The sequence below is a fragment of the Chaetodon auriga genome, chromosome 21, assembly GCF_051107435.1.
Source record: "Chaetodon auriga isolate fChaAug3 chromosome 21, fChaAug3.hap1, whole genome shotgun sequence".
NCBI lineage: Eukaryota > Metazoa > Chordata > Actinopteri > Chaetodontiformes > Chaetodontidae > Chaetodon > Chaetodon auriga.
The window spans coordinates 21,269,249-21,295,431 of NC_135094.1; the positions used below are offsets into that span (position 1 = coordinate 21,269,249).

At 41.1% G+C, this 26,183-nt stretch overlaps 1 protein-coding gene across 2 annotated transcripts; it reads left to right on the forward strand.

Moving 5' to 3' along the window:
- Window positions 1–962: 962 nt before the first annotated feature.
- Window positions 963–24,882, forward strand: alg14 (ALG14 UDP-N-acetylglucosaminyltransferase subunit). 2 transcript variants are annotated; one of them, XM_076721413.1, is made up of 5 exons: window positions 963–1,141; window positions 1,345–1,791; window positions 3,868–4,019; window positions 10,089–10,211; window positions 20,777–24,882. In XM_076721413.1, the coding sequence occupies exons 2-5, from the start codon at window positions 1,647–1,649 to the stop codon at window positions 21,005–21,007; spliced, it is 651 nt and encodes a 216-aa protein (XP_076577528.1). In that variant the 5' UTR covers window positions 963–1,141; window positions 1,345–1,646; the 3' UTR covers window positions 21,008–24,882. The 2 variants fall into 2 exon arrangements, with proteins under 2 accessions (XP_076577528.1, XP_076577529.1); XM_076721414.1 differs by having other exon boundaries at window positions 1,015–1,030.
- Window positions 24,883–26,183: the final 1,301 nt, after the last annotated feature.

The following is a 26,183-nucleotide window of genomic DNA, read 5'->3' on the forward strand; positions in this document are numbered from 1 at the left end:
AACAGCTCTGGTGGAAAATCTGCATTAGCAGACCTGAAAACCATACAAGCTTGGGCCTTAAGATTATACATAGGAGCATTTAGAACTTCACCAGTATATGCAATTCAAGTTGAAGCAGGTGGGATGCCATTAGGGATACGTAGGAAGCAACTGGTGGCCAACTACTGGATAAATACAAGGGGACATGGATACAGCCATCCTGCAAAAAGGGTGCTGCAGATATGTTGGGAGAAGACCAGGCCATACAAAGAAAGTTTTGGCTGGACAGGAAATCAAGTCGCAAGAGATGGAGGAGTATATGATAAGGAGATTGAGGATACTGTTGTGTGGCCAGTTAGACCCATATGGATATTAGAAAACCCATGTGTTGACCTAGAACTACTCAGAATTAAGATTCATAATAAGAATACAGATTTAATTATAGTTAGTTATAAAGACCGGAAATATCAAGAATGGGTTCAGATTTTTACAGATGGATCAAAGGATCCTCAAACAAACACTACAGGGTCTGCAGTTGCTGTACCCAGTTACAAAGTACAATTCAACAAGAGAACATCAGATTATTTGTATATATAATAAGTTGAGCTATATGCTATGCTAATGGCATTGGAGTGGAGTGTGCAGATTAACTGGAGTCATTTGTTAATATGTAGTGATTCAGTGTCAGCCCTTGCAAGCATTTCATCAGGAACAGCCAGAAGTCACATGGGTCTGCTCTACAAAGTCTTGAGCACCATCTCACGAATAGTAAGAAAAGGCATAAATGTAACATTCATGTGGGTTCCAGCACACTCAGGTGTCCCAGGCAGACAAACTAGTGAAAGAAGCAGTCAAAAAAGAAATGGTTGAAGTCAGCATTAAATTGTCAAAACTAGAAGGGACAGTGTAATGACAGGTAGCAACCTGAAGATGTCACTGTACTAGCCTAGGGCATTGTTCTGCCCAATTGTGTAGAAGAAGCCAGAGAGATACAGGATGTGGTCGCTCGCGCTGGCAGTTAATAAATCGAGCACAGAAAGAACTCACGCGTGTAAGTCGTGTCAGCATGCCTGTCAGAGATAGCTACAGACATTACAGAAAGGCATAGTGTGGAGAAAAACAACATAACAGTGGCAACAGTTTTGGGACATTGCAGCAAAAGGTAAACATCTACATGCAATACAAAACAGAGTGGGTATTACAAGAAATAGGGGACACAATTGGAAGGACAGGTCACACTAAGCAGACTGAGAATTGGCCATAGCAACCTTAACAGCACACTCTTCATCATGGGAAAACATCCAAAGGGCAATTGCAATCAGTGTCATGAGCTGAGACTGTATAGCATATTTTCATGTCTTGCAGGAAATTTCCACACGAGAGACGAGTTATGACGACACAGCTACGGAAAATAGGGCAGGTGGAGGACAACATTAAACATATATTAGAGTGTCGGGGTAATGAGCAAGGGAGGAAATGGATTTTCCGTTTTCTAAGAACGACTGGACTGGACAGACGGATCTACGGAGATGCTACAATATCTCCCCTTGGCTTAATGGATAAAGATTGAAAGTGAATCCAGAAGATGGCAGTAATGCAACACCGTGGATGCCAGCTGCCGTACCCCTGAGAAGAAGAAGCAGCAGCAGAGAGTTCGCGTAGCCGTAATGGCATTCCTAGTTGCAGCTGTATCGGCTGTTTTACTTTTATGTTTGGTATTTGTCGTCCGATTATATATTGTTGTCAAGACTGGATCAAACTCTCAGCCTGGAACCAAACGTTCGGTCACTGTTCTCGTCGTCGCGGGATCAGGTAATGTTAACGATGTTACAAGCAGAAAGCGCTTTCAAGTTCTGCCATTAGCATTAGCTGACTTCCTTAGCTCCCACGCTAACAATGCATATTGTAACTTTCGTCTTTCTTATGAGAACTGATGTATATTATCACGCACCAGGGAGAGTTCTAACAACACACTCCCTCTGGTTCACAGCCAAACAGTCAATGTTGCAAAAGGAAGAGGCGTGTAAGTGTGGGGGAAAGAACGGGTTTGGAGATTCAAGGTACAGGTTTTGCAAGGCAGCGAGAGAAGCTAAACGACTGTTTTCTGCAGACATTCAACACCAACGCTGCATATTTGTCGTTCCACGTGCCCTCGTCGATCCCCACCGTTATCATAAGTGTCGTTGCATTTGTGGTAAAAATGAGTGAACTTATTGTGATCGGTCCTCGGAGGACTGAGGGAACGCTTCAACAACGATGGTCATCTCAGAGCTACATGTCACCCACAATGCATTGCATTTATGCATTTGGTCCAAGGAAATACATCCATGGTTCGGTGGCAGTAATGTACGTAAAACTCGAGCAACCACTAAAGATCCATTAAAGAAAACTTTATAGGTAGGTGTACACTGGCCTCGTTAGCAGATGGTTTCTTTAACTTAACTAACTTAATAGTCAACCACATTGATGGCTTGATATTTTACGCTCAGAACTGATTGGAGTTAATATTTACATACATGCTTGTGCTGTTCACCTTGTGTGATTTCTTTATTTCCAACACCATCTGTAAGCACTTGTAAAGAAATAGCTGTTTTTATCTTAAATGCATAATAGTTATTACGATAATCATGATACAGATCACAAAGAGAAACTTCTAAATCACTGATGACCAAGCTGATTACCAAGTGCAGACATAATGCAATTATCCTCAGAAGATGCCTTCACCTCATTGAAATGAGTCTGCAGGTGATTGTGGCTGAAAGTGTACATGTGTACCATTTACATCCCTACTCCTCCCCCACCCTCTGCTCTCCAAGTGGCCTCCGTGTGATGTATGCTGCTACATAATATCAAGGGCTAAAGGCAACTACTAGTGACACACAGCACAAGGGTTTTGGTGAAATAATCGTTTTTTTGATTTGAAAGGATGCTAAATGAGTGAAATGTCCTGGAGGTTTAGAGTGACATGAATTAAATAATGCTTTTCATACAGTCATACTAATTGGAGAATGTTTTACACTGTGCTCAGACTGCAAACTTAACGACATACTGTATGCCACAGCAGCCACAGCAACTACATAGTTAACAACATGAAACTAATGCATGAGGTCTGCAAGGTGATGAGGGAGAGACAGCGCTTAGAGATATAATCCACGACCAGTTCATCATAGTTGCTAATAATGCAGCGCAGTGATCTAGCCACCTGTCTGTCTGTCACTGTTAACAGAGACGTAGTCTGCAGTGTAGTTCATGTACTTCACCGATAAATCACAGAATTATAGAGTAACATTTGGCTTCATGATCAAAGAAAGTTTTTCTAACATATCTGTCCATATTCCCCCCCCCCCACATCCACATGAGCTCTTTGAGCTATCTTTTATTTTCTTGACCTCATGATATTTTCCAGCGAGGTCAAGGAAAGGTGTTGAGGAAATGAAATGAGATGTCATTTTTTTGACTGACCACTTCTCAGCCAGCAACTGTGCTTCTGTTGGAAGGGATTTGACAGATCACAACGACAAACCTAAAGTCCCCTACTCCTTTAACGATTTACCACAGGCCAACAGACTGAATGAGTTCTGCTGTCATCATCCCATCTCCCAAAAACAAAGGATTATAGGACTTAATGAGAACAGACCTGTCGCCCTTACCTCTGTGGTAATGAAGTCATTTGAATGTCTTGCTGTCCCACCTTAAAACCATCACTAACCCACTCGTGGACCCGCTGCAGTTTACCTACAGAGCTAACAGTACACAACAACAGTTTTTTCTTCTATTGAAGGGCCTAGTCTTAATGTTATTGTCTTGAAAGTTCATAGAACTGTTGATCACCTCCATTTTCATTATGTGCTTATGTGTAATTGAAGTTGTGTCTTCTGTGTTTTCCAGGTGGTCACACCTCTGAGATCTTGCGGCTTATGCAGTGCCTGTCTGCAGCCTACACACCTCGATACTATGTCATTGCTGACACTGACAAGATGAGTGAGGAGAAAATTGCCACCTTTGAAAGCTCTAAACAACATTCAGACTTGAGGTCACAGGTATGTAGCGGCCCATGGATGTATATTTGGATGTGGATGGTAGGGGCATATCCCTATCAATGACAAGGCACTGCTGAATTGTCCCCACAAGTACATTTCATTTCCAGTTTTTAGAGATCTCAAATCACCTTGTCATTTTAACTCAACACTGTTTGACCAGCAAGACCCACACAGAGTTTCCAGCTTTGTGTGTTTTCTGCAAAAGGTGGGCTATGTTAATGAAAAGTGAAAGAACAAGATATTGGAGATACCTGACCTGATAATCTGGCAACCTGCTGTGCTGCTCATTGCTGATCTGACAGTAGTAGTAATGTCTGAACAGCGATGAATAATTTTACATGTTCAAACACTGAAGAATTAAAAATGACAATCAGTCAACTGATATCTTATGCAGATTTAAACATAAGGGTTGGCTGATTTGTGATGGTTGCTTAGACATGTCATTGTATCCAACAGCTATTAAAATGCTGTGAAAATACCTTAATTAAGATACCCACTGACACTGAAGAACCAAAGTGTTAGAAATCATCTTTGACATAATGTCTAGAATTAACATTTATTGAAAGAACATCATTTAAGGCTTTTTAAAGACTGGATCAGGAGTTGAGTTATTACTTTTGTGTGGAGGTTATGTTTTCAGTTGGGTTTGACTGTTTGTCAGCAGGAATAAGGAAATGGCCAATTTTTATGAAACGTCAGGAAAGAGTAGCGCATGGGCCAAGTAGGAACACATTAAATTTTGGAGCAAATCTGAATCAGGGACCAGATACACAAATTATTTTTCACTTTTGTTGCCACACATTTTAATATCCAGTAGATGATAGTAAAGTTCAGTGATAACAAAACACATCCCACTGTAGAAATATGATTAATCTTTATCAACATCCACATTCACAGGTACCAGTAATCTGCTGGGATAGCAGACACATGTAGTTCACACAGAAAGCAGTCTTTATGGGGCACTCAGGGGCAGTGATTTCATTGGAGAACCGGTACAATTTTTTTCTCAAACTAAGTTGTGGCTATGAAACTGTAAATACTCACACGTCATACAACTAATTATACTCTTACTCACATCCAAATATGACTTGACTTCTGCAATTAACTCCACCAGAGATATTAAGGAGAAATCTTTGAAGAACAAGCAATAATATTGACCATGAAGTTTGCACTTGCAGATTTGCGTATAATAGAGGAGTGGACTATTTGACTTGATGGAGGTCTGTGGTCTTCAAGTGCCCCTTAAGTTATGGTATGGATCATAATATTATGGACAATATGTTATTGACCCTATGTATTGGATAAATTAGCCACAGCTTTTTCAGCAGGTGAGTTTGGTCATTAAAGCAGTGCATCAGGAGAATAAGCACCCAGACCAGCACAGACACACACAAGTTAGCTCTGTTCAGTGCGAGCATTTGAAATTCTTAAGGAAAAGTACAACAGTGTAAAAATACTGCATTCTGTCCTGCATCTGAAGTGTGTTTAAGCAAAAGTACAGAAGTATTATCACCAAAAATTACTTAAAATATCAAAAGTAAAAGTATGTGTCCCCTACTGACATCATACAGCCAGGTCCATAAATGTTTGGACATTGACACAATTTTCACAATTTTGGCTCTGTACACCACCACAATGGACTTGAAATGAAACAGTCAAGATGTGCTTTAAATGCAGACTTTCAGCTTTAATATGAGGGTATGTACATCCAAATCAGGTGAACAGTGTAGGAATTACAACCATTTCTATGTGTGCCTCCCCTTTTTTAAGGGACCAAAAGTAATTGGACAGACTAACAATCATAAATCAAATTATCACTTTTAATACTTGTTTGCAAATCCTTTGCAGTCAATGACAGCCTGAAATCTAGAACCCATAGACATCACCAGACGCTGGTTTTCGTCCCTGGTGATGCTCTGCCAGGCCTCTACTACAACTGTCTTAAGTTCCTGCTTGTTCTTGGGGCATTTTCCCTTCAGTTTTGTCTTCAGCAAGTGAAACGCATGCTCAGTTGGATTCAGGTTAGGTGATTGACCTGGCCATTTCATAACATTCCACTTCTTTGCCTTAAAAAACTCTTTGGTTGCTTTCCCAGTACACTTCGGGTCATTGTCCATCTGTACTGTGAAGCGCCGTCCAATGAGTTCTGAAGCATTTGGCTGAATGTGAGCAAATAATATTGCCCAAAACACTTCAGAATTCATCCTGCTTCTTTTGTCAGCCGTCTGCACTTAAAGCACACATTGATTGTTTCATTTCAAGTCCATTGTGGTGGTGTACAGAGCCAAAATTGTGAAAATTATGTCAATGTCCAAACATTTATGGACCTAACTGTACGTATATGACATTATTAGATTGTTAATATTAATGCATCAATACACAAGTACCATTTTACTGTTGTAACTCGTTAACAGCTAGTTTTAACTACCTTATATACATTTCTAGGTATTTTAGATAGATTTAGATGATTGATGGAGTAGCAAAAATAATGGATGGCTAAAAAATAGGAATCTCCTCTAATCTTTTCTTTTTCTGAAATTTTGGATAATTGTAATTTTTTGGGACTTGGAATTTCAAACAACTCATAGACATCTGAAACCTATGACAAGGGCCCTCGAGTTGTGTTTTCTAATTCTAATTCAAGAGACTCAAAATAGCATAGAGTTACAGAATCTGATGTGAGGTTTCAAAATCATTTACAGCAACATTTGTGGAAATCTATCATATCTCATTTTAGTCACTCTATCATATCTCATTTTTTAGTCACTAATTTTAGTCTCAGATTTCTGTAAGTAAAATATTGTTTTAAAATCTGAGTGTGCATATTGGCCACCTGACAAAAAATACCAAACTTGAGAAAGCTGATGAAATGAGCAAAGTACAGCAACTGATAGACTCCATGTGGTTCAGTGTTCATGTTCACCAGCAGGGGGCATGAGTACACTTTTCATCTGTGCTCCTCTGGGACTTTTCCTTTTGGATTCAGGTTGTTGTCGTTGTATAGATGACAGGTACTGAGAGAAATGTATCATTTGATCTAGACTTACAAATACAACACACCAAAAGGATTCCTGCTTTATACCTATTGGAATATCAGTGAGAAATGAAGGTATGTGCATTCATTTGAATGGAAGATTTTACTGCAGGCTAATTTTCTGTTGCTAAGTGATTAGCAGAATAAGTGTTGCAACTCTAAATTTGTTTTGTAGAAATATGTGTACTTGCTGTTTGGTACCTGGCTGAAGACACAAGTTGATCATTTTATCGTTTTATTGTGCTAGAGGCAGAAAGCTTAAAGATGTGTGCATGGCTGTAACATGTTATATGTTAATATGTTAACATGTCAATATTAACATATTTGTAGTATTTTGGATGACCAACTAAGCCTCTGTTGTTGTTGTGTAAGTGCAGGGTGCGAACTACGGGGGAGCCAGGGGAGCTTCGCTCCCCTTAACGAGGCATGAGCTCCCCTTAAAACATGATTTGCGAAATTTTGGGGGGTCCAAAAAATATTGGCAATGTGCTTTTTTTGCTATGCATTTCTATCTATCTGTATTGTCATCGTCATTGATCATGCATTTAATTAGGCTATTATTGATGTATAATTCATGCATGAGGTGAATTCAGTTTAATAAAGATACTGGCATGCAAATTTGCTCATCACCTTTTCTGGTTGGGAGACAAGAAGTAGACAGAGCTGCCCCTTGAGCCCGGGGCTTTTTGCCCTGTCCTTTGAACCATTAACTCAATTTATTAGACAGTCGCAGAATATTATTCCCATATCCATCCGTGACACGTCTCACCATATCTCCCTGTATGCGGATGATGTACTGATTTTTATGTGTAACCCTTCCTCATCTGTCTCATTTACTTAGTGTTTGAAGATTTTGGTGACCTTTCGGGATTTAGGATTAATTGGCTGAAATCTGTATTTCTACCTCTTAATGAGGCAGCCAAATCGGCTCATCTTCCAGCAGACATTTCCATGGTTGAACACTTCACATATCTGGGGGTAGAAATATTCCCCACTTTAATCTGGACTGTGAAGCATAATTACACAAACACATACAATAAGGTTCTACAGGACCTTAATAGATGGTCTCGCCTGCCCAACTCTGTACAAACTCATGTTTTAATCATTAAATTGAATATATTACCGAGAGTTAATTTTGTTAGCTCAATGCTCTCTTTACCTCCTCCTAATGGGTATTGGAAGAAACTTGATTCGATTGTTTCTAAATTTCTTTGGAACAATAAGCAGCCAAGACTTAAAATGTCTACTATTCAACGGAGGAGGCTGGATGGGGGGCTGGTGGTCCCAAATTTTAAATTGTACTTTTGGTTTTTTCACTGGGGCCCTATGATTAACTGGCTCAAGCCAAAGGCTATGGTCTCCTGGTTTATGCTAGAGGAACAGCAGGTCTCCCCTTGGAGACTCCAGGATGTTATATTCACAATCATTTCTATCAAACAATGTCAGCTGAGGTTTGGTCCTCTTATCTCACACATAATTCAGATTTGGCGTAACTCCGAGAAATCTTGTGCTATTCTTTGTCCATGGCATCTTGAGTCCCCGATATTTCATAACAACCAAATCCTGATAGGACGGAGGCCTATTACTTTTTCCCAGTGGGAGAAAAAAGCCATTCACACCTTAGGGGATGTTTATAATGACAGTGGTCTTTGCTCATTTTTGGATCTAAAAGACTGTTATGTCCTGCCAGACTCATCTTTCTCTTTCTTATCTCCAGCTTAGGGCGGCACTCAAGGCCACTCAAGGAGTCCCGTGTGGTCAGCCACTGAAACAACACCCCGTTTACAGACTTAAAGTAAAGTAAAGGTATTTCTAGGGACTTCGTTTCTGAAGTCCTCTTACAAGGACCTGCTCCTAGACAAACAGTGGAGAAGTGATATTCCAGAACTTAGACCTGATTTTGATTGGGACACGGTCTGGTCTGACATTTTGTTGACTTCACGTAATCCAAACCACCAACAAATCCACCTGAACTATGTTCATAGAACTTACCTGGCCCCACGAAGACTGCACCTGATGGGTCTGGTGGCTGACTCCCAGTGCAAACTGTGTTCCCTCGGGGCTCTTGGTACAGTCCTTCACATGTTCTGGCAATGCCCGCCTGTCGCTTGTTTTTGGAACAATGTATCTTCTTACTTGTCAAATATATTTTCTTTGACAATACCGGTATCAGTAACTACTTTGCTCTTGAATGATTTATCTCAGTTTTCAATACCTGGACACCAGAAAAGACTTATTTTTTGCTGGCCTTACTGCAGCTAAGAAATTAGTAGCTATGAGGTGGAAACACCCCGATAAGCTGTCAGTGAACAGTTGGATCCTCACATTTCTTGATATAATTTACCTGGAGTTGTCCACTGCTCATGTGATTGGAGTCAAGGAATCCAAGATTGATTCATGGGTCTCACTGGCAGGGAAACTAAAGGAGCGGATCTAGCCACCTAATTTTAATTTGCTGGTAGCTTTTGGTGGGGGGGGTGTGAGTATGTTTTTTTTTTTTTTTTTGCTTTTTGGTCTTTCTCTTTTTCTTTTCAATTTTTCACTATTGTGGTTTCCCTTAGTTCCCATCTTCTCATTTTTATGTCTTTCATCGTGGTTTGTATTAATAAAATGTACTACCTTTTTCAAAGTTTGGAAATAAAATAAAAATCTGATCAAAAACAAAAGATACTGGCGTGCATGCTATTCTTGCAATCACCATCGACGCGTGGCGGCGCAATATCAAATTTCACTCACGTTAACAGGTAAACTGCGTGTGTTGTTATAGGCTGGTTTGTTGATACGTGACCCTCGCATTAATGTATTTAGAAATGATAGTGCTCATCTGTCGTAACTTTAACCATTGCTGATGAGAACTGGATGCCTTGTAGGCAGCCTTGTGTTGTCTGCCCCCCCCCAAACTCTGAGAATGGGAGTTTAAAAACCAGTTTTATCGACATGTAAAACAAATTCAGATTAATCTTAATCTTTATATGTTGAAATCTATATGCAACCTCTCTGAGTGCCTCTGATGGACATGTGCCCTTGTTCCCCAGTTCACCATCTGTCGGATCCCACGGAGCCGGGAAGTACATCAGTCTTGGAGTTCCTCTGTTATCAGCACCCTCAATGCCCTGCGACACTCTCTCCCTCTGGTGTTCAGACTCAGACCTGACATGGTGAGTGTAGCTTAAGACATGTCAGTAGCTGTTCTCATACAGCACCATACCTCTTTACCCTTACACACACACAAACACACAGTAGTGACAGAGTATTACGTATCAGGCAGGGAGGGTCACTTGAAGATATGTTATGTGATGAACAATATACATTGTTTTTGGAGCACACACTAAAGAGTAAGAGTAAGGCATTCTCAGTGTCTGCTGCACAGATTGTGAGCATTTATTTCATAGTCTGTATTTTGTTTTTTTTGAGTCCACCATCTTTATAGAAGTACTGAACTGCTTAAGTAACCTTTTAAAGACTGATTCACTGTGGAAGAGCACAAACCAATACGTTGTTTGCAGTCAGGTGACATTAAATTCAGATGGAAGGTTCTTACTGGGCTAGTTTAGATGAAATTATGAGAGAAAGATGTCAACAAAAGATCAGAACGTATGTTGGATGTGACCCTTAAGTTATGAAGAGGAGTGATTTTTCACCTGAACTGAAAGTTTTGCCTGCTGCTGAGGGAATAGATAGAACAACTATCTGCTCATTCAGACGTCGTTCTACTCTAGAAAACAAATGAAAAATTTGTATGGAGGCATGCAACTTTCTTGGTAACAGTTGGGTCCATGACCTCAATACCAAAGTGCTCCAGGATGACTGTTGTTTGGTTTTTGCTAGGGTGCGTAGCTTGTATTTTCCTGTGGATTAACCGAGCAACAAACTGTCAGTGCAATGGTGCTGAATGTTGACTTTTACATTGTGGTTGTTTGCTATGTTAGCCACTTGCAAAGGTCTGGTGAAGCGCCACTAAAGATGTGGATCGTCGCAAAACAAGACAGGGTACGTTAATTACACTCAGCTGTCTTATGTGAAACCTTTAAGGCTGATTTAACAAGTGTTACTCGTGTTGCTTGTAGCCATTATTTTAAATCTTTCACCATAGATTTTAAACATTTCCATCATTAGCTGACTTGGCTCCTCCCGACCGCAGACATTTTTTTCTGGCGTTTTTTTTGGTCAATTTCTTGCGTTTTTTACTCTTAAGAACAACAGCATTTGGTACTCAATAAAAAGTCCTCCTGGTTTCTTGGTTTGATCAATCTGAGCAACTGTAAATGACGCAAAACATAGGCATTTCAAGTGTGTGTTATATTGCTTCCTATGCAGAAAATCAGTTCTGGCACTCTCTCTGCAGTTCGCACCACAACAGAAGTGTGATGTAATGTCATCTACAAACAACCTATCCCACTCCTTCCTGCATTTACAAAGTCTAAATTCAGATAACAATCACATATGAACACTGAAAAATTCTTCCTCATGAAACTTACAATGTAGACATTGAGCTTGGATTGCGTAACAAGATCATGCTCATTGAGTTACACAACCTCTTAACTGAGTAATAGATTGTCATTCCAAGATCAAACAAATTTTCAACTGGAAAACACAGTTAGTGCTAAAGGCTGTTTATTATTATGTTCACAACAGAATAGACGAACATCCAGTGGGATATAAGTATATGCTCTTGTTGTGCTACTGAAAACCCCTACTGTAGATAAATAGGAAAATGCACTATATGACCAAAAGCTGTGTTGGTGCGTGTGCGTGCGTGTATATACACACACTGTTGCTCATAAAGTTGGAATAAAATTTTTTTTTTTTGCCTCTTTCCCTGAAATGATTGTGACAATGTGATTTATTCTTGATAGGTACAGTGTATATCTTCTCAAAACTTAATTAATCAATCTCTTCCAAACATATCACAATGAAAATGAAATCACAATTAACCTTTACAAACTGTAGTCAGGCTTAAACAAAATTGGGGGTATTAAAACAATAGAATTAAGGCTTTGTTTAAATTCTTCAGCCTTCGTTAGTTTCACAGGAAACACATATTCCAGAAGATTCCATGCATATGACACAGATAAGCACATTAAGATGTCATGGCATACTGTCCACAAGCTTGTTGATGTTGTCAGTGGACAGGGCGTCCCACTCTTTGGTCAGAGCCTTGCGCTAACTCCTGTAGAGTTTGAGGAATATTCCCTCTCATTGATGGCTCAGCCTAAGGCATCCCAGGCATAATCAAAAGGGTTCATATCAGGGGAGCAAGCGGGCTATGGCATCTGCTGCACCCCCTATGCGTCAAGATATTCTCTCATTGCAGCTGCCGTTGGTGCTCTAGTGTTGTCGTCTTGTAGACAAAAGTTGTTTACATAGACCCATCTTGCATGCGGGAGGCAGTGGTTCTCCAGGATGTCCCTGTACACAATGGTGTTGACATTTCCATCCAGCACCTCCAGTGGTGTCTTTCCTCCATAATGAATACCAACCCATACCATCAATGAGCCGCCACCAGTTTGAGTGGTTTCCTGGATACAGTCATTGCGAAGGTTTTAGAAATAGAATCAGAGGGACAATCCCCTTTATTTGTCACACAGATACATTCATACACACACACGGCATGCACTGGTGAACTTTGTCTTCCGCCTTTAACCCATCCTGGTCGTCCTTCCTCCGCAGCAGACCAGGAGCGGTGGGCTGCCGTCCAACCGGCACCCGGGGACCTTTCCTTTTGTCACCATTGGTCAGGTGGTGATCTTCTTGCATGTTTTTAGTGGGGGTATATTTATGGAGGATACCCAAGGTGAACATGGGGAGAACAATGCAAACTCCACACAGAAAGGCCCTTTTTCCTCAAGCAGCAGGCACCGAAGGCATGGTGGAGGATATGCCCCCGGTGCCCACAGTGAGATTCGAACCCTTCTAGCTGTGAAGCGACAGTGTTACCACCGTGCCCACGGTGGCACGGTAGTAACACTGTCGCCATGTAATCGCTGAATCCGTTGTTCATCTGTATGTTTAAGCATTCAGTGGCTCTCGTCCATAAAGATAACATGTCGCCAGTGCCCAAGCTGTAATCTTTTGTGCTCCCTAGCCCAGCAAAGTCGAGCAACTCTGTGTTGAACAGTTAGGCGTGGACACTTGGTCATTTGTCTTGCTCGGTTACCATGCTGAAGCAACCTTCGACTCACAGTTTGGCGGGAAACGTTGATTCCGTGGTGTCTCCTCCACAAACAGTGAAGGCAGCTCACTGGCATTTTTCAGTTTCTACGGCACAGATTAAGCAGTTGCTTATTATCAGTCATGGTCGTCCTGAAGATGTTTGTTGCCTCAATGACCTTCCTTTCGATGAACTTTGAGGATTTTACAGACCTTGTCCTGGGATATTCCAAGCAAATCAGTAATATCGGCTTGTTTGTGTCCATCCCGTTGGAGTGCAAGCACTCTTTGGCGTATTGCCAGTGGCATCAGACGAGGCATAGCCTAGGGAAGTTCTGTGTCAAGTTTGGTTGAAAATCATTTCAGACAATTTTGAAAACGTGGACCTATTGCATACAGGCTTTAGGCAGGAAACAGACAACACAGCAAATACCTTGTCTTTTATAGCACCAAACAAATGTTATGCATAAATTCATTTCACTTGAGTAATTGGGACACACAGTGTAATCATTGCACCTGGTCAAAAGGGTTACTGATGCATTTGAATAGGAATAAACAGACAACAGTGTATTTTTGTAAAAAAAAAAAAAAAAAAAAGAAAAAGAAAGAAAATTTCTCGAATTATTTCCCTTATAGTCACTGTTCACCTCAAAACATATAAAATCACACAAATACAGATGAACCCAAATATTTCCACCTCAGTTGAATTTGAAATCAGAATCAGTTAAACGTCCAAAAACTTACAACAACTCTAATGACTTGTCGACGAGTCTTTGAAACACCTTTAAGCTTCCGCTTAGCTCAATAAATGTCCATAAACATATAAATCATTCACTTTCCAACGGTCAGTTCAGTAAGTGAAAATAAACAATATCATCATCTCTTGTTTACTGACAATAAAAATGGAACCATATACCAGTCTGATGAGGCGAGATGAGCAGAGTGGATGGCCGGGTACATTAGAAGATCCTACCACTGTCACTCCCTTGGCGCTCGTGTGGATGTGTGGCGGGTGCGGATGAACTCTCCGCAGCATTCACCTAGCCCGTGGGTACCGCTGATCTCCAAGCCAGGCGACGGCCAAGCCAAATCGTCTTCTCCAATCCACGCGAAACACAGCACAATCCGCTCAATTAATGCTGAAGCAGTCTGTCGTCCGAGCATCCGTAATCGCGGTCAACTCTGCGATTCACTTCACTACTGCGAATAACTTGATTCTTGTTCACAACCACTCTCTAATGCCAGCGTAAGCTACAACTAGCTACAACTGGAACTGAAACTCAACTGTAAGCAGAAAAATGCACCCCGAAGGCTAATTAGTTATAGCATGTCTGACGTTTACTTCACTCTTCTCCAGCACAATCAAATATGTCGCCTTTCATTAATAATGGCACTGACGAAACCCCTTTGTTCTCAGTACATGATGATTACTTGAAACAAATCCGCCATTTTGCACACGGCAGGTTATCCACAGTAGACACAAAGCAACACTTCAGACTTACTCAAGAAACAACGAAGAGTCTTGAATTTACTTGAATAAACTGTTTTCAAAATCCATCTCTGTTTTTAGAGTTTCAGACTGTATTAATGCGAATAACCATGTCGCAGTTTCTCTTCCACAGGCAACACATCCCATCTCTCTGGTCTCTGCTTTCAGACACACCCTAACCCTGTTAAAACGCGGCAGTGTTAGGCTGTCTACTATAGTGACACCTAATAAACAGGGCATAGAAATATAGAATGACATTCTTGTATCCTCCACACTGCCATGTGTAAATTTACTTGATAAACATGCTCCATGGTACACTAATGTACTTAAAGCCTTGCTATAAGCTATATCTATACACCAGTTGTTGGTTATGATAAAGACAGAAATACGACATAGGCAAGAGTTTGTGTTTGGCAGCCATGCAAACAGCACCTCATAGACAGTCAGATATGACACGCTGGATCCGCTGGGAACACATAAATATTAGAATTGTTTACATATGTCATCACGTCACTCTTTTGTTGTGGTGCAGATGGAGGGCAGTAAGTGATTTTCTGCATAGGAAGCACTGTAGCCCACACACACAAAAAAATGCCTGTTTCTTGAATTATTTACAATTGCTGAAATCAATCAAACCAAGAAACCAGGAGGAGCTTTTATTGAGTACCAAAAGGTATTGTTCATAAAGGTGAAAAATGCAAGAAATTGACTGAAAAACGCCAGAAAAATTTTCTTGATAACCATCTGCAGTCGAGAGGAGCCGAGTCAGATAATGTAACATTAGCCATTGTTTCAAATCTGCTGATAGATTTAAAGTAATGGCTACAAGCAACAGGACTAACACCCTTTAAATCGGCATTAATAGTTTCACATAAGACAGGTGAACGTAAGTAACATACGTCTTGTTTTGCAATGATATACATCTTAGTGGCGTTTCAGGAGACCTTTGAGAGTGGTTAACCTAGCAAACAACCGTAATGTAAATGTTAACATTAAGCACCGCAGCTCTGTGAGGTTTGTTGTGAGGTTAATCCACACAACAAAAACCCTAGCAAAAATGAAACGACAGTCATCCTGGAATACTTTGGAACCAAGGTCGTGGACCCAAGGACTAGCAAAAAAGTTGTATGCCTCCATACTTTTATATGCTTTCATTTGGTTTCCAGAGTAGAACAACATCTGAATGACCAGGTGACTACAAAAAAAAAACCTATTCACAACATATTCTTTTTTGTTTCATTTGTGTTGCAACAAGTGACAATATTTATACAACACACAGAGAATTATTGGTAGATCTGTAAGACAGTATTGTGCTAAAGAGCATCGTAACCTTTCTAGATCTGGCCACTCAGCCAAATTGACAAATTGGGGATGAAGGGCCTTGATCAAAAAAGTAACCAAGAACCTACTGGTTACTATGAATGAGATCCAGAGTTCCTTTGTGGAGATGGGTGAACGTTACAGTAGGACAACCATCGGTGCAGCACTCCATCACTAAGGCCTTTATGGTAGACTGATTAGATGGAAGCAAGTCCTCACTGAAGGGCACATGACAGCCTGCTGGGAGATTGCCAAGTGACACCTGAACAACTCTCACACCATGAGAAGCAAAATCCTCTGATCTGATGAAATGAAGATGAAACTGTTTGGCCACAGTTCCCAGTGGCATGTGTGGAGGAAATCATGCACTGAGCATCACCTCATTAATACGTACCTGTAATAAAACATTGTGGTGGCAGCATCATGCTGTGATGTTCTGGGACAGGCAGTGGGTGACTAGTCAGTATAATAATGGGGGCACAAGCAGGTGTCTGCCGGGCTGCCAACCGGGGACCAGGAGCAGGGGTCTATCAGGCCGCCAACCGGGGATTGCAGGTCGACTGGGGACCAGGAGCACCTTTGGAAGGTCGGACCACCACGGTGCTGGACAGAGGGTCCGCCTTAGCACGGGACAGGGGTGAGGACGAGGAGCTTGGCAGTGGCATGGCATGATGTCTGTAGCCTCGCTTCCTTCCTGTGGAGGCCATCTTGATGGCCAGCCGTATCCCCTAGAATGGAGACCTCTAGGACTCAGGCAGGAAGCTTGCCAACTCGGAAACGGAACATGACTGCAGGTGAGAAAGCTGTTGGCTAGCTAACTTGTTGGCTGGAGTTAGCAAGCTGCTAACAGGCCTGTGACTAGCCAAATCAAGGAATGGAACTGGCAGGGAGCTAACAAGCTGGAGGCTAGCCCTGTCCGGGGCTGGAGCTGACAGGAGACTAGCTGGCCGGCGGCTAGCCCACTCGGGGGCCGGACCTGGCAGAGGCTGGACTGGAGGTGGCCCCGGAGCCACCTGCTGGGTCCGAGCATTGATTAGCCGTTAGATTTGTGCAGCCAACTCATCCAGCACCAGTTTTCCAGCTACTGTGGATTGTTTGGCTGCAGCAGCTGTGGACACCATCAAGGCCTCATGGCACTGGGGGACGCCCTTAATCCTCTCAAAGTGATCTGATGATGAGGTGGAATGACTATATTGTAACATGGGGGTGCAGAACCACCACAACACGGATACTGCTGATATCAACTTTAATCTCAGACTTGGCAGGTCAAGGTAAGTAGCAACAAAACAGTCTCTAGTAAAGCACAGTGAATAAAACACCAAGCAGTCACAGGCAGGAAAAGATTCAGGAAGTGCTGAATATAATAATAATAATAGTCTTTGGGTCTCTTTAAATGTTTGTGGGATACACCAAACAGTCTCAGGCAAACAAAGGGTAAGGCAAGACTCGTGGTTGGGGACAAAAGGCTGAGATATTTACCGACATTTACTGGAACAGGAAAACCGGCATGGTCAGAAACAGGCAGGTTTGGCAATGAGAGATCAGGACCCTTATGAAATAGCTGCAGAATCTTGCATGGGCACAATGACAGTCTGGCAAAGAGCGAGTGTGGCAGAGCAGCTTAGATACTGCACTGATTGCCATGAGCCTCAGGTGAGTGGGCAGGTAGGTGTGGCTGAGTGTGGAAAAGTACCGAGGGCACAGGTGAGCAGATGCCACAATGCCAGCAGGTAAGAGACTGAATATCCTGTGACAACAACTGCTCTTTCAATGTGCAGTAGTGTTTATTTAACCTCAGCAATACTGATCAGCAAGTAAGCAACGACACTAACAAGCATCTTGATGCTTACATCTGATTGAGCTGTATAGATGATGGAACTGTTCCGCTTTTGTGAGGACAGAGTGCAGGGCAGTTACATGTATTTTCCAGAGCACTGTGGAGAGGATATTGCTGTGCTGCTGTGTCTGTACTGTGGAACTGTTTGATGACTTCTCCAGACTCCAGAGCAGCTCTGTCTGGTTTCCTGTAAACCCAAACTCCCTCAGCCTCCTTCAGCAATGAGGCCAGTTTTTCGTTCTAGTCCGCTCCTCCTCATTCTTTGAGACTCACTGAGCTGCCTAACTGTTGCCTCTGAGTCACATGCATACCGTTAGTTTGTTAGTCTGCTGTTGTTGCCCTTTTGATCTTCAGACTATGTGTTTACTGCATGTATTTAGAGTGTTCAGGGACAGTTCAGCTCAGTTATGTTTGGCTTGAAATGTACCCTGTGACCCTCCAAATCCTAAGATCTCAACAACAAACACACAGAGAATCATCTCCTTTATTATTCTCTAGCTGTAGCATTTTGACTAAAATGAATAAATGTCTACCTATCCCCCCTCATCACAGGATGAAGGTGTAAGGTGTGAGCAGTGAAACCAAAGTGGGATTTTTTTCTTCATGTATCATTTAAATAGAAGGATTTTAAGAGGCCTTGAAGAAGTGAACTTGTCCACTGTTTAACAACAAAAAATATAAGTTAGGAAAAGTCAGTCACTGTGTAACTGTGAAATATACTTAAGTCAAGGTTAGTTGACTTAGTTAGTCAACCTAGTTTAGTCAACCTAGGTTAGTCAAGGTAGTTTGGATACAGATAGCAAGTCATGCATTTTGATCACTGGAATTTAACCTGTCTTCTTCTTTTTTTTTTTTTTTTTGTCTTTTTATGTATTTTAAAGATAAAACCACCTTTAATGCACTTTGATACAACAGAAGTTCATCATGAAAAACTTTGAAACTCACTTTGAAAAAACAGACGTCTGTTGGGTAAAAGTCTGCAAAAGTGATTAATTGTTAACCACTGAAAACAGAAGGTTTGTAGGTATTTACAAAAAACACAAACATATTAAAGTATGTGCATTGTTAGCTACAGTCGCATGCAAAATTATTCAACCCCTCTCATATCTTTAGGATTTGGGCAGAATGAGGAACATTACAACTGCAGAATATTACTAAATCATATAAGTGGTTAATAGATACTAATTGCAATTTAAAATCAGAGTAAAAGTCAACATTTATTTCATAGTTCATCCAAAATGTGAACTTTAATACAAAAAGCATGTTGCAAATTTATTCAACCCCCAATCGAATCAATCAACTCATGTTGATTACGCATAATTACAACTAAATGCCATTATGCAGCAAAACTAGGAATTCAAATAGGTGACACCAAGGTGTCCATTCTATTTGTATTATTATGTTAATGTCCACCCAATGTGTCATTACTCATCACATGCCCCTTGCTCTCTGCTGGCAAAATGGTGAAGGTCAGAGAGTTGTCCAAGAAGTTAAGACAGGAGATTGTAGCTTTGCACAAGAAAGGTAATGGATACAAGAAGATATCCAAGCTCTTAAATGTTCCCAGAGACACCATTGGGAGCATTATTCGCAAGTTTAAAGCAACTGGTACTGTGGCAACACAGCCAGGTCGTGGACGAAAGAAGAAACTTTCAGCAGCCACAACAAGATTCCTGAGGAGACAGGTGGACAAAAACCCCAGGATTACTGCAAAGGACTTGAGACACGTTTTGGCTGAAGAAGGAACTGATGTTTCAGTGGACACAGTACGCCGCACACTTCATGCTGAAGGGTTCAATGTCAGAACCCCCAGACGCACACCGCTGCTGAAGCCACACCACAAGAAAAGTCGCCTCCAGTATGCTAAGACCAACCTGACAAAGCCACAGAAGTTCTGGGACACTGTCCTACGGACTGATGAAACAAAACTGGAGCTCTTTGGCCCGATGGATCAGAGGTATGTTTGGCGCAGGAAGAACCAGGCATACACAGAGAAGAACACCCTGCCTACCGTGAAGCATGGCGGTGGGGCTGTGATGCTGTGGAGGTGTTTTGCCTCCAATGACACTGGGAATCTCCACCGTGTTGACGGCATCATGGATTCGACCAAATATCAGGATATTCTGGCCAAGAATGTCACCAAGTCCGTAAAGAAGTTGAAGCTGGGGCGTCATTGGACATTCCAGCAAGACAACGACCCCAAGCACACATCCAAATCCACGAAGGCTTGGTTGGAGAAGAAAGGCTGGAAGGTTCTGGAGTGGCCATCACAGTCTCCCGACTTAAACCCAATTGAGAATCTGTGGTGGGATCTGAAGAAAGCTGTTGGAGCACGCAAACCTAAGAACATTTCTGAGCTGGAGACTTTTGCCCACGAGGAGTGGGCCAAAATCCCCAAAGAGCGCTGCCAGAAGCTTGTGTCAGGCTATTGTTCCCGTCTGCAGCAGGTCATTGCAGCTAAGGGGTGCTGCACGAAGTACTAAAGACACGACCTCGTAAGGGGTTGAATAATTTTGCAACCTGCATTTTGTGTTTAAGTTGCCATTTTTGATGAATTTGGAAAGAATTATTGATTTTTGCTGTAATATCAAATGGTAATAAACTATCTGTTCATCACTTGTATGATTTTGTACTATTCTGCAGTTGTAATGTTCCTCAGTCTGCCAAAATGTCAAATATAACAGAGGGGTTGAATAATTTTGCATGCAGCTGTACACGCAGATATTTTTCACATGCACTCTACTGTTCTTTCTACACTGGCACACAACTGGGCAGAAGTAGGATCCCCACTGAATTAACACCCCTTCTTGTCATAGAAAATCAGTTTGAAATCTGTCTCTGTATCACCCTGAATTGTTCCTATAACCAGTTTCTGTCGTGTCATGTCCCCCCCCCCCTTCTTTTTTTTTCTTTTTTTGTTGTTTCAGGTGCTGTGTAACGGCCCGGGGACCTGCGTTCCCCTGTGTGTGGCAGGACTCCTGCTTGGAATGCTAGGACTGAAGAAAGTCTTAATAGTTTATGTTGAAAGTATCTGCCGGGTGCAGACACTGTCACTCACGGGGAAGATCCTGTACCCAATATCAGACTATTTCTTTGTACAGTGGTCCTCTCTGAGGGACAAATATCCCAAATCCATTTTCCTTGGAAGGATAGTGTGAAAATATCTGTCACACATGGGCACAAAGTAGACACAAATATAGGATCAAACAAGTTTTAAAATTGGTTGTAATGATGATGAATAAATGCTCAATTCAAACAACAGTGTAAGGTGCAACACCAGAGTATACATGGTGTTACTGTTTCACTGTGGTCCACAGTAAGTTTCTCAGCAGCTTCTGGTTTTGTTTTGTTTTATTTATTTGCACAAAGGTTGACATATGGATATTCACATGAAGAAGTTAAAAGCTGGACAGGAAAGGAAAGAAGCCCAAGAGGGCTTATACGAGTCCTCACCTTCATTTCAGAGTCGTTGAAGAGACACTAAAACAATAAAATGACCAGTACAACAGCAACTAAAGAAAAAAACAAACACACAAAGAGTAAAACAACAATATGATATGTGTAACAATAGAGGAAAAAGGACAAACAACATTTTTGTGGTCAGTTACTCAAAGATCTATTTAAATAGATATTTTTTTTAAATGTGATTAGAAAATTGTTAAAGAAGATGATGACTTGGATATGGATTCAGTGAATTCCAGAGATAAGGGCCTTTAAATGTGATGGAAAACTAATGATTTGAAGTGCAACAGTAAGGTACATGAAAGTCCTTTAAACATCTTGTTGAATATGAATGAATGTGTGATAATAAAAAGAAGAAATTATGAAATGTGTGTGGAAAGTTATAATACATTAATTTAAATATAAACACACATTAGATGAGTGTTTACAGAATGAAGGGACAAGATTTTAAATTTCCTAGACAAAGGTGCTGATGGCTCTTGAGGGCTTGAGTTTGTGATCAATCTTAGAAGTCTATTTTGGATTAAATATATCCAATTATGATGTGAAGGATATGTTGCAGCCCAAACAATATTACAATAATTATGGATATATAAAGCTATTATACAGAATTATATGCACAGAAGGGTGAATCAGAGAACAAACTTTCCTTAATATTCCAGTCATTTTCATTGACCTTTTGCAATCATATTCAATGTGTTTTTGTTTTTTTTTCAAGTAAGTCTTTCTTCTAGGATAACTTACAGAAATGTTGTAAGTTATTAAAATCATCATGAGTGGCTATGAGGGTAGTACTGTCAGCAAATAAAATAGGAAAAAAAATCTTTTGAAAAAGGCAAATCATGAATGAAAATTAAAACAGAAATGGACCAAGAGTGAGACCTTGTGGTAATCCACAAGGTCATTTCAATCTATTGGTGGCAACGCTGTCGCCTCACAGCAAGAAGGTCCTGGGTTCGATTCTCGCTGTGGGCACCGGGATTTGTCCTCCACCATGCCTTCAGTGCCTGCTGCTCAAGGAAAAAAAAGGGCCTTTCTGTGTGGAGTTTGTATGTTCTCCCCGTGTTCACCTGGGGTATCCTCCGTAAAATATACCCCCACTAAAAACATGCAAGAAGATCACCACCTGACCAATGGTGACAAAAAGGAATTGGATCCCTGGGCACCGCTTGGATGGCAGCCCACCGCTCCTGGTCTGCCGTGGAGGAAGGACGACCAGGATGGGTGAAATGCGGAAGACAAATTTCACCTTCGTGTGCAGTGTCCTGCATGTGCATGATGTGTGACAATAAAGGGGAATGTCTCCCCCTGATTCTTCTTCTTGAGGTGTGACCATTTATGGATTCAAATTGTTCTCTGTTGATTAAATAATTTTTAAGCCATTTGAGGCCAGCATCCTGTAGTCCATATTTATTGACCTTGGAAATAAGGATTTTATAGTCAACTGTATCAAATGCTTTGGATAGATCTAAAAAGATGCCAAGAGCAAATTTTTTTTCCTATCCATGGCCATAGAAATCTTGTTATCAAGCTGTATCAATGCCATTTCTTTTGAATATTTTCCTAGAAACCATATTGATGTTTATACAGGATGTTGTTCTTAACCAAGTGCTTTGAGACTCTTGCATAAACAAGCTTTTCCAGAACTTTTGAGTTAAAAGGAAGTATAGAAATTGGATAGTAAGTTGTAAAAATATTGTTGTCACCTGACTTGTAAATGGTTGTAACACTAGCAACTTTGAGATCATGTGGTACAACTTGTGAATGTAAGGATAAGGAAAAAATATAGGAGAGCGGATCCATGATAGAATTAACAATTTCTTTTATCAAGCTACTTCTAATGCCATCATGTCCTTCAGCAGAATCTTTTAACTTCATAATGATACTCTGTATTTCCTCTGCAGTGGATGGCTCGAAATCACTCCCCAACATCTTAGATGGCCCAACAACAGGGGTCTATTTTTCTATACCATAACTGATTCATGAGGTTCCATTTTCTTGGCTTTTCTTAAACAAAAATAATTTTAGCCTTTTATCAAGTGTCCAAATTAAGAGAAGTGGGGTTCATAGCATATTTTTCTATTATATATATATAAATATACACACACACACACACGTATGTACGTATATACATATATACGTATATATACACACGTGTGTGTGTGTATGTGTGTGTGTGTATATATATATATATATATATATATATATATATATATATATATATATATATATATATATATATATATATAATTATATTATTTATTTAATTTGTGCTGTATGCAAGTTAATGCAACCCTGTGTTAATTTATTGAATGTTTATTTGAAGATGGAGTCAGATTTAAACCATGTCTGTACAGGAGGCATAGTATTCGCATATTGGCAGAACAACAGCTTCAGTGGTCTGTCTCGGGCTGTGTTCAGGCATGGTATTTGATCACCCATGTAGGTATTAGCAGCAGCCAGATTCAAACACACAATTACTGTAGTTGCATGTATAAAATGTGTAAAATAAAATCCACTTAAAGCGTAAAAATGTGTTTCAAGTTGTTTACAGATGTAACGCGAGCCATATATGGCCTATATAGACAACTGGACTGATTGAAGTAAAAGCGTAGATATCTGGTCTGTCAGTCGTGTGTGAGATGGACCACAGTTTGTAGTCCAGTTGTGTAATATTGTCCTGAATGTGGTAATGAAATACAATGGAACTATAACTTCTCCATTTCCAAGCAAGGTGCATCAGGGTTCAAAGTTGAACTTTGCATGCGAATCCACTGGAGCCAGCTGGACATCCCGCATAACAGGAAATGTACACTTGAATGTCTTTATCTTTTGGCCTTCACTAGCAGTGAATGTGAAACGATATGAATATTCAGAGAATGGGAGTGCAATGTGACCGCACCCTGTGTGTTTTGATTTCTGCTGCCAGATCAGGTGACTGACACACAGCACTGCATCCTGTGTAGACACTGTATGGACTGAAGCTGCTGCTGCTAACGTGCAGCTGTCATTAAGCAGGCTGTGTATATTGTGAGGCAGCTGAAATCAATGAAATAATTTACTGATATGGGATATTACAACTGTGTTAGATATATGGAAAGTACAACAGCTGCAATCAGATGTCAGTCAGTTAGCAGAGTTTAAACCTGGATTGAAGAGGTCAGAATAACTTCTGATGTAAACCTTAGTTTACAGTGGACTGAACTGAGATTTAAAGAGGTTTAAAGTGAATTCATTTGAGTTTTAAAGTTTGGCGCAATAAGATTAGAAAAGAAACCATGGTTAATCCAGGTTTAATGCTAATCCTATAATCCTAGTTTGTAGAATATAGAAAGTCACCAGAGAAAGCAGCAGTACAGTTGGTAAGTGTTAAAAGACAACTCCAATGCATGGTGCATTAAAAGACCTCTCTCTAAATATGAGTCTGTCAAATCAGAATCAGAATAGGAAAAAGCTTTATTGCCAAGTGCGATTTTACACATACGAGGAATTTGTTGTGGTGAAGTTGGTGTATGACACATCTACTAAAAATAAGAGTACAAAATATAACAATATAAATATATATACACAAGTCTGTTTTCCGTTTGTTTGTTTTTTCTGGAAACATAGTCTTTTTTATTTTCAGAAACGCATAGAGTTGTATCTATGTCAATGTGACAAGATGAGGCAGAGGTGGAGTGTGAAGTCTGGGGGGGGGTGTTCGGCTCCCACTTGAGGTCCTGGGAGATGATAGTTCCCAGGAAGCAGAAAGACTCCACAGTGTCAATAGTGGAGTCACAGAGGGTGATGGGGGCAGGTGAGGAGGTGAGGCTGAGTTCTTCCTGTTGTCCACAACCATCTCCACTGCCTTTAGAGCGTAGAGCTCCAGGTTGTTCTGGTTGCACCAGGTCACCAGATGGTTAACCTCCCACCTGTCGGCAGACTCGTCACCATCAGAGATGAGTCCGATGAGGGTGGTGTCGTTCGCAAACTTCAGGAGCTTGACAGACTGGTGACTGGAGGTGCAGCTGTTTGTGTACAGGGAGAAGAGCAGAGGAGAAAGAACACAGCCCTGGGGGGAACCGGTGCTGATGGTCTTAGCGTCGGAGATGTGTTTCCCCAGCTTCACGCACTGTTTCCTGTCAGACGGGAAGTCTGACAGGAAGTTCAGTTGGAAGCCAGCCAGCTCCAGCGCAGAGTCCGGTATTCATCCACAGAGCCACGTCTCGATGAAACACAAAACCGCATATGAAGAAAAGTCCCTGTTTTTACCCAACAGCAGTTGCAATTCCTCCAGTTTGTTGGGCAGTGAATGCACATTAGAGAGAAATATTCCCGGTAACGCCGTGCGTAATCCGCGCTGGCGAAGGCGCACGAGCGCGCCGGCCTGTTTTCTTCTCCTCTGGCGTTTCACTGCGTGCGCAAGGGTCAGCGCACCTTTGACCAGTATGTCCAAAATTTCCACTGTTGGGAGCAGAAATTTAGAAAATAAATCCTCTGGTGTTGCTCCCCTGATGTTCATGAGCTCTTCTCTGGTGAAAGAGCTCTGGGTACCATCACAAAAAAAAAACAGGTTTAAAACACAAAACAAAACAAAACAAAACAAAACAAAACAAAACAACGTGCACCAACACACGGAGGCAGCCGTCCGTGGCGCCATCTTGGTCTACCAGAAAATCCATTGTTGTCTCTAAATTCTGGCAAAATTATATCTTCACAGTCCAGTTTTAAAGACAATTTAGGAGAGAGTTCCATGTGGAGCAAAGCAAAAGCGAAGATGAAGTGAGTAACTTGTGTAACTTGTTTTTCAAATGAAAGGTCACTGTTGAATATTAGATCCAGGTTTTACACTGCAGGTTTGATATTTGTAGACAGGGAGCTGAGATGTTTTTG

Excerpts from the sequence above, each read along its gene's own strand:
- alg14 (XM_076721413.1), top strand. The coding sequence starts at position 1,647 with ATGGCATTCCTAGTTGCAGCTGTATCGGCTGTTTTACTTTTATGTTTG. Across the intron at positions 4,020-10,088 it reads ATTCAGACTTGAGGTCACAG|TTCACCATCTGTCGGATCCC; the intron begins GTATGTAGCGGC and ends CTTGTTCCCCAG. Across the intron at positions 10,212-20,776 it reads TCAGACTCAGACCTGACATG|GTGCTGTGTAACGGCCCGGG; the intron begins GTGAGTGTAGCT and ends TTGTTGTTTCAG.